Here is a 15067-nt window from a genome sequence, read left to right as displayed (position 1 = left end):
AGTGCAGATCCTCCAGGCTCACTTCTGCTTGTCCTCTCCCCACTCTCCCTTTCCCCCCAGAATAACCCTGGCTCAGTCTGGTTTACCCAACAATTCGTTTTGCTGGGGTAGCCAATAATTTCTTCTGCTTTTGTGCAAGTAATGATTTCTGCTTAAATAGTAACACCTTGCTCCTTACCATGTCGAATCATTGCTTGTTGGGTTTTTAATGTGTTTTCTTGCTGTGTTTTTTTTCCCAAAAGACGTCCATTCCCATGTTTCTGTGACCCACATGAGCAGAAGTCACCAGGAGTCAGCCTCATGGCTGTGGTGCTTTGTCAGCACCAGAAACCAACCTGGTGCTGGTTCTTGTGGCCCTTGGTGTGACTCTGGCTGTAGACACTGGATAAGGGCCATATCTTCAGTGCTGAATTCATGTCTGAGTTACATGAAGTCTTCTCATATGATGAGCCATATCTGATAGCCCCTGGGAAAGTCCTGGTTCTTCAGAGACTGGGATCTTTTCTTCTTCTATCTATTTAGAAAATGTCTGATTATTTCTGCTCACACAGGGCTGCTTTTCTAATCCACAAATATGTAACAGGATTGCCCTCATGGATTTTTCAAGAGCCTGGGCAGCCACATAGTCAGTAATCAATAGATCCAAACTCCCTCCTTTTGGTCCCTATTAAATTTTCCAGCATTTTAAAACATACCACACCCTCCTTTTAAAATGGTGACCATTTTTAAACTCTAAGATGGTAATGACTGAATCTCTGACTTAAAAAAAGGAATGTTAGCCAAAGGACTAAATTACCCCAAACCTAAGCACAGCAGCATAAAATACTGACTGAGGTGGAAGACTCGACTCGTCAGTGCGATCATGACTTGTGGTTTAGCAAATGAAGAGATTGCATTTAAATGAATGCAGCTGCCTTTAGAAGTTAAAAGAGAAGGAACATTTCAAGGAGAAAAATAACTTTATTCTCTTGCCAAAACTGTTGTTTCTAGCAAAAGAGCCTTAACCCAAAACTTGGATTCAGCAGATGATATTTCCTTTTTTAATGACTGCTTTGGTCATGGCTACTCTGGGACGCACAAGACACAAATATGTGGTGTCAAAAACCCAAATAGTGTGAATTTGATTTTGTTTTTCCTTCAGATCTTTTTTGCACGTATGCCACTGCATGTTGAAACGCAAATTTAATATCACAGAATATAAAACAGAGATTCAAAGTGACCAAAGGCATACAAAGTTGGAAGCGTCTTTCCCTCTCCAAATCACTACCATGTGCTAAAGAAAAATGGTTCTATTTAGGATGAAATTTCATTTTTATCATTGCGAGTGAAAAGCCCTCTTTTGATGTGGTTGCCATGTTTATTCCCACTGACACAGCTAATGCTGGTGATGTTGGAGTTCAGAAAATACCGTGTTATTGGCTTGTTTTTTCTTCCCCTAGTCGAGCTCCTTGTTTTATGAGGTATTTAGGCAACAAGGCAGTTTTGAACGCAGCTGATTCACTGTGAGCGAGCGTCATTCTCAAACCGCTCTCTTCCAAAACCTGCGCAGTGGTGACATTTTACTGTCAGCTCTCCTCACTGACTAAAAACTGGTTTTATTCCTCTTGCCACAGGAGTATCTGGACCTCAGTGGACCTCTGGAACAGTATTCACCCAGCTACCCCGACACGAGGAGCTCGTGTTCCTCGGGGGACGACTCCGTGTTCTCCCCCGACCCGATGCCTTACGAACCTTGTCTCCCCAAGTACCAGCACATGAACGGGAGTGTGAAAACATGAAAAGAGGAACAAAAGAGGCAAGAACATCAAGCTACCTACCGTATGCAAAGCTAAAGCTTTCCTCCAGGACCTTCATGTTTCTGCTTGTACATAGGAGATGCGGAAAAAAAAAAAACAATTTGGAGGAAATCTACATAAAGATTCTCATCACTTGCAGCTTTCAGATGTTCCCAAGAAAGAAGAATGTTTATGAGCTGTGTCTAGATACCCATTGCTATCAATTTTCTGGCTTCCTGTGAGCTGCAACAGACTTTGTTTGTACAATGGACCAGTTGGACTTGAGGCAAACTCTGGGTCTGCCTTTCTTGTTTATTTTGTAATATTTGGAGAAAATATATGTTGGCACACACTTACAGAGCACAAATGCAGTATATAGGTGCTGGATGTATGTAAATATATTCAAAAATATGTATAAATATATATTATATATATTTACAATGAATTATTTTTTGTATTGATTTAAAAAATGGATGTCCCAATCCACCTAGCAAATTAGTCTCTTTTTTAACAGCTATTTGCTAAATGCTGTTCTTACACAGAATTTCTTAATTTTCACCATCCAAAGGTGGAAAATACTTTGCTTTCAGGGAAAATGGTATATCATTAATTTATTAACTAATTGGTAATGTACAAAACAGTTAATCGTTTATAGGGTTGTTGTGTTTTTGTAATTTAAATGGCATTTCTATGCAGGCAGCACAGAGGACTAGTAGATATATTGCTCAGACTTTACTAGTTTTCAGATCTTTAAGAAAAGAAATATTTACAGTATATAACTAATTTGGGGAAATTAAACTTTTGATTTATTTGTGTTTAAAAACTGCAGTGTCAGCTGATTATTCTTATCACAACCAAATCCTTTAACAAGAAAGTCTTTTTCCTTTAAGGTCCAAAAAGCAGAGTCGTTCCACTCCAAAATAAAGAAAATAAAGGACATTTTGAAGAAGGTTCTTAAAGTAAGGAGAGACATGGATTGATCTATAGGCACAGCAGAACAGACTGCTCTAAAAGGAGCTGAGCTTCTACCCTGAGTTGCACATGCATCAAATTATCTACAATTCTCTTGCCTCAGTTGGATAATAGGTTCCAGACCTTTTGGCCTGGATCTTTTGCCTTTATCCCTCTATTGTAACTTAAGTTAAAAAGAGAGAAGTTGTTTATAATGACAGCTTGCCATAGGAATATCAGCATCTTTTTAGGGGATTAATTCATGCTGACTCCAGTATTTCCTTCTGAACCATTCCATAACAGTAGGTGTAGCACTGGCCGCTGCTGAAATATCACTGTTTGCATCTTTTTTACAGAATCTTGTATTTTTACTTTCAGAACATTCACATTGATATGGCCATGGAATATGAATGCAAATTTCACTGTTTAATGTGGTGGTGTGTTTGTTTTGTTTTTTGGGTTTTTTTTTTAAATAATTTTTTAATTGGGTAAAATAAGTATTAAAATCTGTTAACTTTTGTACTGACAATAAAATGTTTCTACAGATATTAATGTTAAAATTACAAAATAAATGTCATGCAGCTTATTTTTCCTAATCCTTTGTGTCATACAAAATGGTTTCCTGAACATCAAGCGATGGAACACGTCCAGAAAAGCTTCCTTTGGACCTTATCATAGATCCTATATCACAAAGCAATCCTTTCAGGAATAATGCTTTTGCCTCTGTCCTTTAAAAGTCTACTCATGAATAGCATGGGTTATTTGAGTAAACATATATACAGTCTTTGGTGAAAAAATGGCTTGAAGTGTTCATAATACAGACCTAAAGTATGTTCTCTTTTTATTTAGGCTGTATCCTTTAATTAGTGAGGTTTCTGATTCATTCAAGGGGAGCTGGACGACCATTTGCATGGGAGATTTTTTAACAAAATCATAACAGATGCAAAGAGGGAAAAAGTTTGGTGTCATGGCAAGAGTTTAAAAGTCTTCTGTTGTATTTTTCCTTTTTTTTTAAACTTGAAAGCAGAAGGAAGACACCCCAAAACAGCCTGTGCTTGAGGCAGAACTGGTCACATTGCTGCAGGTTAGCCTGGAGAGGGATGTTGGATGTGCTCTGGAAGTGCTTCAGACACCAAACTGTTCTTTGGTTCCTTTCTGCCTCTTTCTACTCTGACTGAAAACCCCATGCCAGCGCTAAGAAACTTCTTTTAAAAATTCCTGTTAAAAACTGGTGGTTTTCAATTAAGAATTATCTGATTGGAAGATTCCCACTGACTTTCACTGGAAACCATAATTTCCTTTCCCCACAACCTCTATTCCAGTCAGCAGCAGTGGTGGCTACTGTGACAGAAACCACAATGGCTGTAATGACACATGTCTGGTTTTAAGATTTTTTTTTTAAAGGCTCTCAGAGGATCTTGAATCTTGCTCTGCTTGTATTGAAATGGATTTAAGTACATCTCTTCTGCTTTGGTACCTTTTTTAAAAAACAGTTGAAAATGTACAGAAATGTGGTGGAAAGGCGCTGTTAATTAATGGAAACTTATTTGTTGCCCTGATTTTGTTTCAAACAGGTGATTTGGGTTTTCTGTGTTCATTTTTTAGCTCTCAGAGAGTAAGATGTGCACCTTTGAGGTATTCCACAGTTCCACAAATGTTATCTGAAGTCTGTTATGTCTTTTTCCTAATTTTATGCTGTAATCCCTGGATTAAGTTTTTATTCTTTCTTGCTATCTGAAGACTTTCTTCTCCTCTGCCTGCTGTCTGATCTCCTTCTGTGGAAACCCTGCCTCTAGGGCAGGGCACAGAAGCCTCACTTTTTGGGGAGAAGCAGATTATCCTCTGTGTGTGGAGTTGCAAGAGGAAAGTAGGCACCAGAAAATAAAAACCGGCACTGAAACCTGTTCAAAATCCTACCTGTGGGTCGTTCATGAATAGAAGGCTTGAGGATTTGGGATTGCTGTCTCATCTGAAAGTAAAGTTGCCATTAATGGGAGCAGTGCATTTTGTCAGGAAGTGGATTTACACTGAAACATGTGGGTAATGAGGGGCGTGTTCTGTGTGTGATCAGTTCCCTTCAGCATCTCCTTGGTTTTTGTCCTTCCCTTAGGTACTGATTTGAATCAACTCTGTGTAATATATGGAAAAATAATGTAGAAATGCGGTTTCTTACAGCTCAAATCCGTGAACAAGTTGATATTGCCTGTTTTGGAGGGTTTCCACTTTTTTACTGTAATTTAGCAAGTATCAGGGGTGATATATATCAGACAAGACTGCAATTTTTGGCTGTAATATACCAAATAGCACAGGCTGTATGCATCAGATTAGAATACAGCTTGTTCTTTCTTCTGTTGATGTTATACCATCCAATATCTGTTTCATGTTGCCTTTACAAAAGAGTTCAGCTGTGCTGGGAGTTTCAAATTTGTCTAAAGACAAACAAATTGACTGTTTTATTTCTGGAAGCAAGATGAGCAAAGCTGTGTGCACAATGCAGCAGTTTTCATGTCTAGCCCTTGAGAAAAAAGCACCACAGAACCCTGAGGTTTAGAGAGCATCATTTCAGTGAAAGGTTCAATGATCTCAAAGTGATAAATTAAACCAAGAGAAGGTTAATACCAGTGATGAGTTTTAAAGATTTTTCTGTAGTGCAGGAAATTTTTTGTGTATGTCTGATTAGGAAAAGGAAAATATTGTCAGAAGACAAGTCCTAGTAACTTTATTATGTTTTAGTTTTCTTTACATTTTTTTAAGTGGCCAAACATACTTGAGGAAAAAAAAAAGAAGTAAATAGTTGCTATTCATTAAAAAATACCCCCAGCCATAGAAAGGGGGAAAAAATCCAACCAACACCTGTTTTTGAAAGGTCATCTGTCCATTCCATAATCAGGAAGTTCTGTACTTGCATAATTTGATCTAACAATTAGAAAAAAATCATTGATTTTTCCACAGTAAATGTAATAAGGTTGTTGGGATGAGGCATAAGGTGCCTCCAACAGTTTGTTCTTGGAAAGACTGCCTGTGAAAATGTCTGTACTCCTGAGATTTTGTTGCCACGAGTCCTGAATGTTACAAGCAGCTTAAATGCAGCAGATGTTGTGGAGCAAGTGTTCTTTTTTATCCCCTTTTATTAGATTTGCCTGTTAACCTTTTCTGTAGAGCTCCTAGAGGAGAGAGAAGATGGAGACAGCGCTGAGAGAACAAGGGGAGGAGGTACCAGTTACTTCAGGGTACTTCTATCTGAATTTTAGGAGCAATTTCTTCACTTTGGGACCACTTGGACACTGGGATGAACTGCCTGGAGAAGCAGTGGAATCTTCCTGGCTGTAGATATTCAGGAACTTGGCTTGCCAGGGCCGTGGATAACCTCATCTAAGGCCCTGCTTTCAACACAAGGTTGGCCAAGATGATCTCCGGGGTCCTTTCCAGCTGAAACTTTGTGATTTTGCAAATCTGTGCTGTTGGCCAAAGGTAACCCAGATCTGCAGCAGAGTCCTGGAAAGCTGTGCTGGCACATGTGGAGGCTGTCAGTGGGATGTATTGTTCAGTAAATTCAATTTACTGATGCATTTAACAAGAGAGATCCCCCTCTATTAAGGATGGTAAATGTCAGGTCCTGGCTTGTTTGTGATTATCACAGCTGGCCAAAAATGTTGGGATTGGATTCCTGTGCAGTGTTTTGTCAGAAGCTTTCTAGAGCAAGAGTGCCCTGCAGAAGATGGAGTATTTTGACTTTATCAGAATTTTGACTTTATCAGATGGAGTATTTTGACTTTATCAGAATGATAAAGACTCAGAAGGAAATGAAGCCATTTTATGTTGCAGCTATTTAATAGTAAACAATGGCATAAAATGTCAAAGTAGGAAATGGAGTATTTAGATTCTGTCAAACCAGAACAGACTAGCTCCAAGTGGCATCCAGTTACCACAAATAATTTTGCTTTTCAAATGTTTTATTTCCAGAGGAGAAGTGGAACCAGAGGGAGGCCAGGGGCCAGGATGGTTTTTGGGATGGCTTGTGAGGGACTTGGTCCCATTTCCCTTGCCCAGGCCTGGGTGCTGGGACCAGGTTCTTTTCCTTGAAATAGTGAAATACTGGGAAAGCTTTTCCAAAGTCCTCATTTCCAGGGCGGAATAACAATTCTCTGTGGCAGGGGAGCAGCTCCTCTCTTCTGCTGGGGCATCTCTGAATTGTCTGAGAGGGTGGAGAAAGAGGCCAGCAAACAGGAGCCCTGGTGTCCTGCTGGAAATCCATGGCCCATTATACAGAAACCAATGGGAAATACAATTTATGGGGGGGAAAAAAAATCAATACTCCCCCAAAACTGTTTTAAAGACATCTGAGAGAAGGTAGCCAAGGTGCAATATTTTCTCTAGATGTGTTTCCCTGGCACAACTATAATTTATTTTAGGGTTTCTCAGCAGCATGCAGGACTTCTTATTCCAAAAGTTTCTTGGCCCAGAGATGCACGAATTGCCTGCTGAATACCAAATTCAGTAAGTGAGGGCTCTGCCATGGGAATGGGGCTCTGTGTCTCCAGACGGCTGGACAGAGCAGGTGTGACCCTGCTGGGGAAACTGGGGCTCATCTTCTTACATGGTGTCCCAGAGTCTCAAGGGTCATGTGCCAAATCCTGGGTGCCAAAAGCACTTGAGAATAGTTTTCCACCACCACAAAACCTCCTGGGGAAATCCTGGCCTGCAGTGACAAAGCTGAAGCTTTTTCTTTCATGAATACTCCCCATTCTTACCTATTCTCTTGAGTCTATTTCAGTTATTTTCAGTAAGTTACTTTTTAAAAAGTATTTGCATTTTTCAGGTCAGACAACTGAGAAAAAAAAAAAAACCCAAACATTTGGGTTTCTGCTGGGAATTGTAAGTAGTAAAAATTTGCCTATATATTTTTCAAATTGGTATTTTCTCTCTCCTTTAAAATTTCCAAGACTTGTTCCTTGACAGCTGCTATAACAAATGGTGGGGCTTCTTCAGCTGATGTAATCCAAGACTTCAGTCATGTCAGTGGAGTTGTAATATTTATTTATCAACTGGTCAATGAAACATAATCTGTTGATTTGTTCTTTAGAGTTAAGTGGCCCTTTTGTCATATTTTTCACTAAAAATACTATATTTCTTTCTAATTATGTATGCACACTAGGTCTGTACAAGAAATTCTGTAAATAAATTAAAAAAACCTGTTTGCAGGTTTTTAAATCAGGGGAGTAATGCTATATAAATATTTGGTAATCACATAATGGACATAATCATGGCAGGGTTCTGAGGGGGGTCAATAAAAATGTTACTAACCAGATTAAAATGGTAAAATGGTGAAAAAGGAAAAATGTTATTATTTGGAGTTAAAAGTAGTGGGGTGGTTTGGGGTTTTTTCCTCTTTGCTTGCCCTTCATTTGACTTTTTGGTTCAGTAGTTTAAAACCCACACATCCTCAAACACCCATATTTTGTATTTGCGATTGAGATTTCTTGTAAAAAAGGAAAAAAAATTGTATTTGTATTGAGATTTCTTTGTAACCTGACTAGACAGCCACTGCCCCATTAATCGACTCCCTCTGTTTGACACAGAGCAGATTTATGGCTCTGGCTTGATGAAACCAAAAGGCAATTAAACACAATCAATCAGCTGGGCTGAAGCTTCCAGATTCTGCTCACAAAATCCTTTTCAGACGTCACTAGAGCTGGGGCTTTGAGAGGCCTGGAGTGAAAACAAAGCAAAGATGCTTGTTTTTCCAGGTTTTTCGAGGTTTTTCCTGGGTGTTTCCAGCCTCTCAAAATACACCCTCAAAGGTTCTAAATGGACTTAAAAAAAAAAAAGAGCCAAGGGGAAGAGAAGCTTGTAAGGGTTTACTTTCAGTCCTGGGGTAGAAGCGGGGGTAAAAGCAGCATCAGATGCCAGAGTGGTAAGTCGCTAAATCTGTGTGGTTTCTGCAGTCTCAGTGTCTGCTTTTGCTCTGAGAGGCACAGCAGACATGAACAGCATGCTCCTTTTCAGGGGGAACATTCCCACTTCATTAATTAACAACAAAGATTCCATGCAAACATGACAGAGCTGCCTGCTGCATTTGTAAACCCTTTCTTAATCAGCTCCGGAGTTCTTGATTTCCACTGTGCTGCTGTGTACAGCCTTAGTCCACCAGCTGACTTCCAGGAAACCACCATCAACCAGAAGCAGCTTAATTTCACTTAGTCATTTATTTATTTGTTCTTTGTAGCTATCCTTTTTCCACAAAGCAGCTGTAATACACAGGAAATGAAACAGAAAAAAGGTAAATTTTTATTCTTCCATCCATGGTGTATCTTTTGAGGAGAAATGCTTGGTATTCCTTGAGCTTGCACACATTAACAAATGCCAATATTTTTGTTATATCTGTTACCACTACAAACATATGAATATTACTCTATGCTCTTCATATAATATGAAAAGAGAAAGACACTCAAGTAATGGTGCCTGTGCTCCTATGCAGTTCACATATTGGGTTGATTCTTGCAAAAAACAAAAGAATATATTTCTATACACACTTGGGAAGCTTCAATGTCCCAAGAACTTCTTTACTCAGTGGAGAAAAGCCTGACAGTTTTCTGAGAATGGGGGGAAAAAAAGGGAATCAACTTCCACAGCAATAAGCAAACAACTTAAAAAAAAAAGGATTTTGTCCTTCTACTTGATCCATATGTTAGGTCACTTCATATGGTGTTTCTGGAACCTACTTCTGTGTTTGATAGTCAACAAAGGCCAGTTCCCATTTTTGTGTATTTATTTTTCCTTACAAACTCATCTTTGTCTTAATTACTTCTCTTCTGATTGTGCTGTGGAGCCAGTGCTCCAGACTCACCGTTAAAAAAGGAACAAGGATCTCTCTCAGCAGAGTCCAAGGACATTTGCTGCCATTAAAATTGGCCTTTTGCTAGGAGCCATATGATTGAGCTTCCTATGGTTTCAGGGTAAAGTGGTGTAGAAGTTGTCTCCATCTCTAAATCCCCATTTTATGCTGTTCTTAGAGAGGTGAGGAGGGTGCAATGCTTGGCTTTAAGCACGCTGAAAAAAACCAGCAGCATTCCCCTGGAGATGGAATGGCTGCAGAATCCAGATGGTGATGTTTTCCCCATAACTGATAGAGAAGTGTTGGATTCTCTGGAATCCTGCAGCGACCCTGTAAGATGGTGAGTGTTCACCTTGTGCTGGTCGAGATCCAATTCTTGCCCAGAGTCCTGGACCATGGAGTCCAACAGGAGCTGCTGCTCCTGATGCTCCATGCCCAGAAAGGCCCTGCAACTCCAAATCCAACTCCTTGACAGGATTGTTGCTTGTAAGATTTTTCTTCTCCCTATGGACACTTTCTCTGCTTCGTGTTGCAGAACCACCCAGCAGAGCTTCTCTGCCTGCAGCAGCAGCACCAGGGGAACAAGCAGATGATGGGGGAAATCTGCTCCCCCTGATTTGCTTTTTCCCCCAAAAGGGAACCCCATCCTTGTTAAAGCTCCCCAAGATAGGTCTGCCAGGCCCACATCAGCACTATGGCTTCAGCAGCAAGCAGCTCTCATCCTGGTGTTACTGGTTCCTACTTTACCTCCCAAAAAATGCATTTCACTTTGGTTTTAGAATAAAAAACCTCACATCTAGGTTCTCTGCAAGATGATCTCCTAAAGACAGCTACTGCATTGACCATATAACCTGGACATTGCACACTCTCAGCTGGAATCTTGGATTTGTTTTAAATTTTCCAATTGTTAATTTTATAATGTGTCCCTCAGGTCCCTTATTAATGGACAGCTTATGGAGGAGGTCTGGGTTACTGTTTACCACAGCCCTCAATACTTTGGCATCCCTTGAGTCAAATTGAGCTCTCAGGCCTCTGCTTGCCAAGTTAAATCCTTTTAGCATTTTTATAATCTCCAAAAACACGTTTCTTCATCTCTCAGACTCGGTCTCTGCAATTCAGTAAGCATTTGTTGTTTGAAATCAGATCATGATGAAATCGTTTAATAGTCAGTCTGTGAAAATATTTTGTTTAAAAAACACTCAGAACTTAATTGGAATGAAAATGCCAGCAGCTGGATTGTAGTTTGAAGTCAAAAGTCTGAGAAGCAGCTGGAACAGCAGGATTCAGAGAGACACTTCTAATTCTTCCCCTTCCTACAGGAACATTCCAAGGCTGCTCTGCTTTGGCAGGCAATGAAAAGAGCCCACTCATGTTCAGCCTTCCCTGACCAATATCATCTGCTGCTGGCACAACTGTCCCTGAGCTTTGCAGATAAAGCACAAAAACCTCCTGGTTTTCTTTTTTTCCAATTTTATGAAAGGTTCTGATGAGCTTCATGTACTACCACAATATCCTTGTCCTTACTGGCATGTCTGAGCAATGACTTGCTCTAGAAGAGAAATTTGGTTTCTGCTCAGATCCCCTAATTAGACTTAAAAGAATATTTGGTAAAGAAAGATTTGGGGTAAGTTGTTCAATGGATGAGGGGTTACTCCTTCAATGTGATTTGTGAACTTGCTGGACAGTTTTTGTTGTGTTTTATTTACACTTGGTTGGAGGAGTTGTTAAATTTTAAATAGTTGGAGACCTTGGATATGCACAGTAGAGTCTCTGCAACGAGTTCATTGGCAAAATGCTGGAAGTTTTCAGACCAAATCTCTGTCCAGTTTCCACTAGATAAAATTCCTTCCATCAAAGGAGTTAATTGATAAGGCTGGAATTAAGTGTGTGGAATAATTGCCTTCTTGGGGTAGAAGTAATCTCCATACACAGCCCAGCAGCTTCTTGTTTGTATCAGAAAAGACTGGCTCTTCAATTTGTATTTTGTTTTAGATAAAGATGAAAATGAATGTATAAAAAAATGTAGTTTTGACATTGAGGATCTAAGAGGTGCATGCAAAATACCCCTAAATTAATGCAAACTTACTGGAACTGCCTTTAGAGAAACTATTCTCATTGGATGTTTGCTTCCAAATTGCACATATGACCAGCAGGATATCTGGATGCCTGAAACCATTTTTTTTAAAGTTACAGATATAGTAATACAAACTTGGCACAGAATGCAGTGAGAATGTCAGCAACCTCAGAGTCTGAAAGGATCCAGTGGATGAAGCACCCTCCTCTGCCAGCAGCAATAAAGGAACTCCAGTGAGGACTTTTGGGGGTTTAAAGAGGCATCCAAAGCCATTTAGCCATGTCTGCAGCCACCACAGGACTGACAAGCTTTTTGATATGTGTTTTTTTTTGGTTGGGATTTTTTATATCCTGGCATGCAAACTGGGATCAGGGGACATAAATAACAAAGTGTAGTTGCCAAACTCACTGGTTAAGGACATAAACCAGACTCCCAACTCAAAGGTGTTGTCCTTAGTTTATCTCCTCCTGAACAATCTGTTTATCCTAAGGTAATCAAAACCATGAGGATGAGGAGAGGGAGCAAGCATGCTTTAGTGCAGAAGGGCAATTATTATCTCCTGTTAACTCTCAGTCACTCCTGATCATACTGTAAATTATTTGCTAGAGCTAAAGTGTGCTCTATTTACATATTTTGCTTATTCTTTCTCAGCATTATTATTTCAGTGGCAGGATGGGTCTGGGTTACCTGACTGGGGCCACCTCCATGCTCATGCAGACAGTGCTCAAGCCAAAAATGTGCCAAGGAGGAGAAAACAAATATAAATAAATTACTTCTTACCATTGGCAACTAATTCTGGAGGGGTTTTTTTTTTGCTTAATCCCCTTCCAAATTCTGCATTGCAAAGATGTTGTCCTTTCTGGACAACACTAAACAGCAGGATTGTCTCACTGGTTTGGCAATGAGAGATGGACACAGATTAAAAATGTGATGCAGACTAGACCTGGTGAATAGTTGCCAAAATATTCCATGAGTATTTGCTTAGGTTTTGAAGTGAATTCACTTTTTCTTCCTACTTTGGACCTCACACACCAAGAGCGTTGTAGCCTTGCCGTCCCTGACCACGTATAAAAGCAGCCTTTAAAATAATTTGCATCAGCAGAAGTTGAATTTTGTATTTGCCACTTTTGTATTGCAGATATTCGCCCAACACTTAAAAAAGAAAGGAGAAAAAAGTGAGTGCAGCACTTCTGTCAGATCACAGCAGTGACAATGAGCAAGGGAATGATGCTGCCAGTTTTGCCTTGTAAGCCTGGCAGGAGAATAATTCTGGGAGGAAAAAAGAAAAAGCATAGAAAATGTATTTGTTCCTGCCTTTTGCTGAAGGTGGCATTTCATCCGCAGAGTGGTCGCACCAGTCCTGAAATCAGCCTGTGATGCCAAAGGAGGGGCAGATCTCAGGTGATGGTGTGGGAGTGGAAAAGGGCACTTGGGCTCTACAGCAGGATTTCTGCTGGCACTGGGGACAGTTTCTGTTATTTTAGGTGATGTTTGTGTGCTGCTGTGCAGGCTGTGCCCAGGGTTTGTCCCCAGGCTGTCTCACACAGGGTGAGTGTGGGTGTGAGGCAATGGGGCACAACGACCTGGCAGCAGCGGCTGAGAAATAAATCTGGGGAGACAGGGGTGGATCAGTGTCACAGAAAATGGCTTCAGCACAGAGAGTTCAGCAGCTCCATGAAAAACTGATGAAAGATGGGCAATAAAGAAATACAAGAAAATATCCCTGCTGTGGTTTTCCTAAGGAGAGCATCCAAACCCAGGTTGTAATCTGTTCATGGAGTCTCTGCAGTCAAGGAAGTGAAACCTGTCAAACACTTTATTGTCTCTAACATTCAGTTGAGAAATCAGGTTGTTCATTCAACTCCTAAATAAGCACAAAGCCCGACAGATAAACTTGAGTTTCTAGAATAACTGACTGTCATGAGGCAGAAAACTGAGATTCCCAACTGCAGCCTGGTAAATCTGTTTTCCTTTATCCTTCTGGAGAAGCCAGAATCCTGAGTTGCTAGATTAGGTTTAGCTTTCAGAGGGGAGTGATTTAAACCAAAATATTTTATCACACATATCCCAGAGCTCAGCACAAACCCTCAATTGTGCTCTGCTGAAATTCATGTGAATGCCATCATTGTATTGATCAGTTGACTATCACTGCAGATGTTTGAGGGTTATGGATTCTTTCCTGAGATCATATTAAATCTTAAATTGGGTTTCTGAATTACCAAAGTAAATGAATAAAAGGGTATAAATGGATAACCAAGGAAGTTGCATCAGTTTACACAGCCTGAGGTTGTGAGCTGTACTTTATTTTGTGCCAGCTCTGTGTTCCTACATCATTAAATTATTCTTGTGGTATCTGGTTGTGGCATTTGATTACAAAATAATTCTGTCATAAAGAAGCTGTCTTCTGATATAAATCCATGTTTAGTGTTCAGGATTTTCATGTGCTGTGAGGATATCAAATAAGAAGCAAACCTTTTCTTCATGATTTTGAACATACTCTTGAGCATAATGGATTTAAAAATCCACTCTAACCTTTTGCTGTTGGCACACAGCATGTGTCTGACCTCCTGACCTCACAGCTGTATTCAGGGAATTGTATACCTCAATGATTTCTTTTTATACAGACCTGTGTTTGGTTAATTTTAAAAATTATTCTGAGTTTTCATAGAAAGGAGAGTCAGAGACACAGCATGTTCCAGCCTGCAAGACACAGCTACTATAGCACCATGCTTAAAACCCTTATTTTTACCAGGATAGAAATGTTATTTATGACTGCCTCTCCTTATCAATGTGAGTATGGATAAATATTCCACTTTTAACTACAGGGCTGCTCTGCTGTTCTTTAAGAGTAATACCCCATGAAACAGAGCTGGGGTGGGTTTTCATACAGTGATATGGAGAGTCAAATGCTGTAGGGCTGAGAGGGTCACTAATGATTTATTCTGAAATACAAGGAGCTGTTCCATGCCTTAGTGAGGAACCAGATCAGCTGGCAGAGAGTTCCCTGTGCAATGAGTGGTGTGAGATCACCCAGCCAAGCAAGGGCTCTTTGAGAACCCTGTTCTACAGTCACAGCTCTGGACAAGGCTGCACCCACATTTTTGCTTTCAGTTTTGTAACTTTTAGGACTTCACCAATGCACTTTCTATCAGACCACTGCAAAATGCTGTACTGGTGCAAGTGGTGGGCAGGGAACAGTGATGCTGGGATGATCATGTGTGGAGGGTGTGAAAGCAGAAACCTTTAAAATTGGTTTTATTTTTGGAGGAAGGCTGATGTTGCTACATCCTGATTGCCAGACTTGACCTACAAATGAAAATGTAATTATTTCAGAGCATTGAATAGAAAGACATAGATGTACAGAGACAAACACAGATTTAATTGAAGTACTTCTGGTGGACATCTGGAAATAGATGCATTTGTTTTGGAATT

The 15067-nt window shown here is 40.0% G+C and overlaps 1 protein-coding gene across 4 annotated transcripts in view; it reads left to right on the top strand.

Annotated features, from left to right (window-relative positions):
• FGFR2 (fibroblast growth factor receptor 2) overlaps positions 1 to 3312 on the top strand; it is an 80939-nt gene extending 77627 nt beyond the window's left edge. For all 4 annotated transcript variants that reach the window (XM_066554196.1, XM_066554195.1, XM_066554194.1 and 1 more), the window contains one exon: positions 1614 to 3312. In XM_066554196.1, the coding sequence (XP_066410293.1) occupies positions 1614 to 1778 (165 nt within the window). In that variant the 3' untranslated portion in view covers positions 1779 to 3312. The remainder of the gene's footprint in view (positions 1 to 1613) is intronic.
• Positions 3313 to 15067: the final 11755 nt, after the last annotated feature.

Source organism: Molothrus aeneus, chromosome 8 (genome assembly GCF_037042795.1).
Source record: "Molothrus aeneus isolate 106 chromosome 8, BPBGC_Maene_1.0, whole genome shotgun sequence".
Taxonomy (NCBI): Eukaryota; Metazoa; Chordata; class Aves; order Passeriformes; family Icteridae; genus Molothrus; species Molothrus aeneus.
The sequence above is the reverse complement of the archived record's forward strand: the minus strand, read 5'-3'. Positions and strand labels throughout refer to the sequence as shown.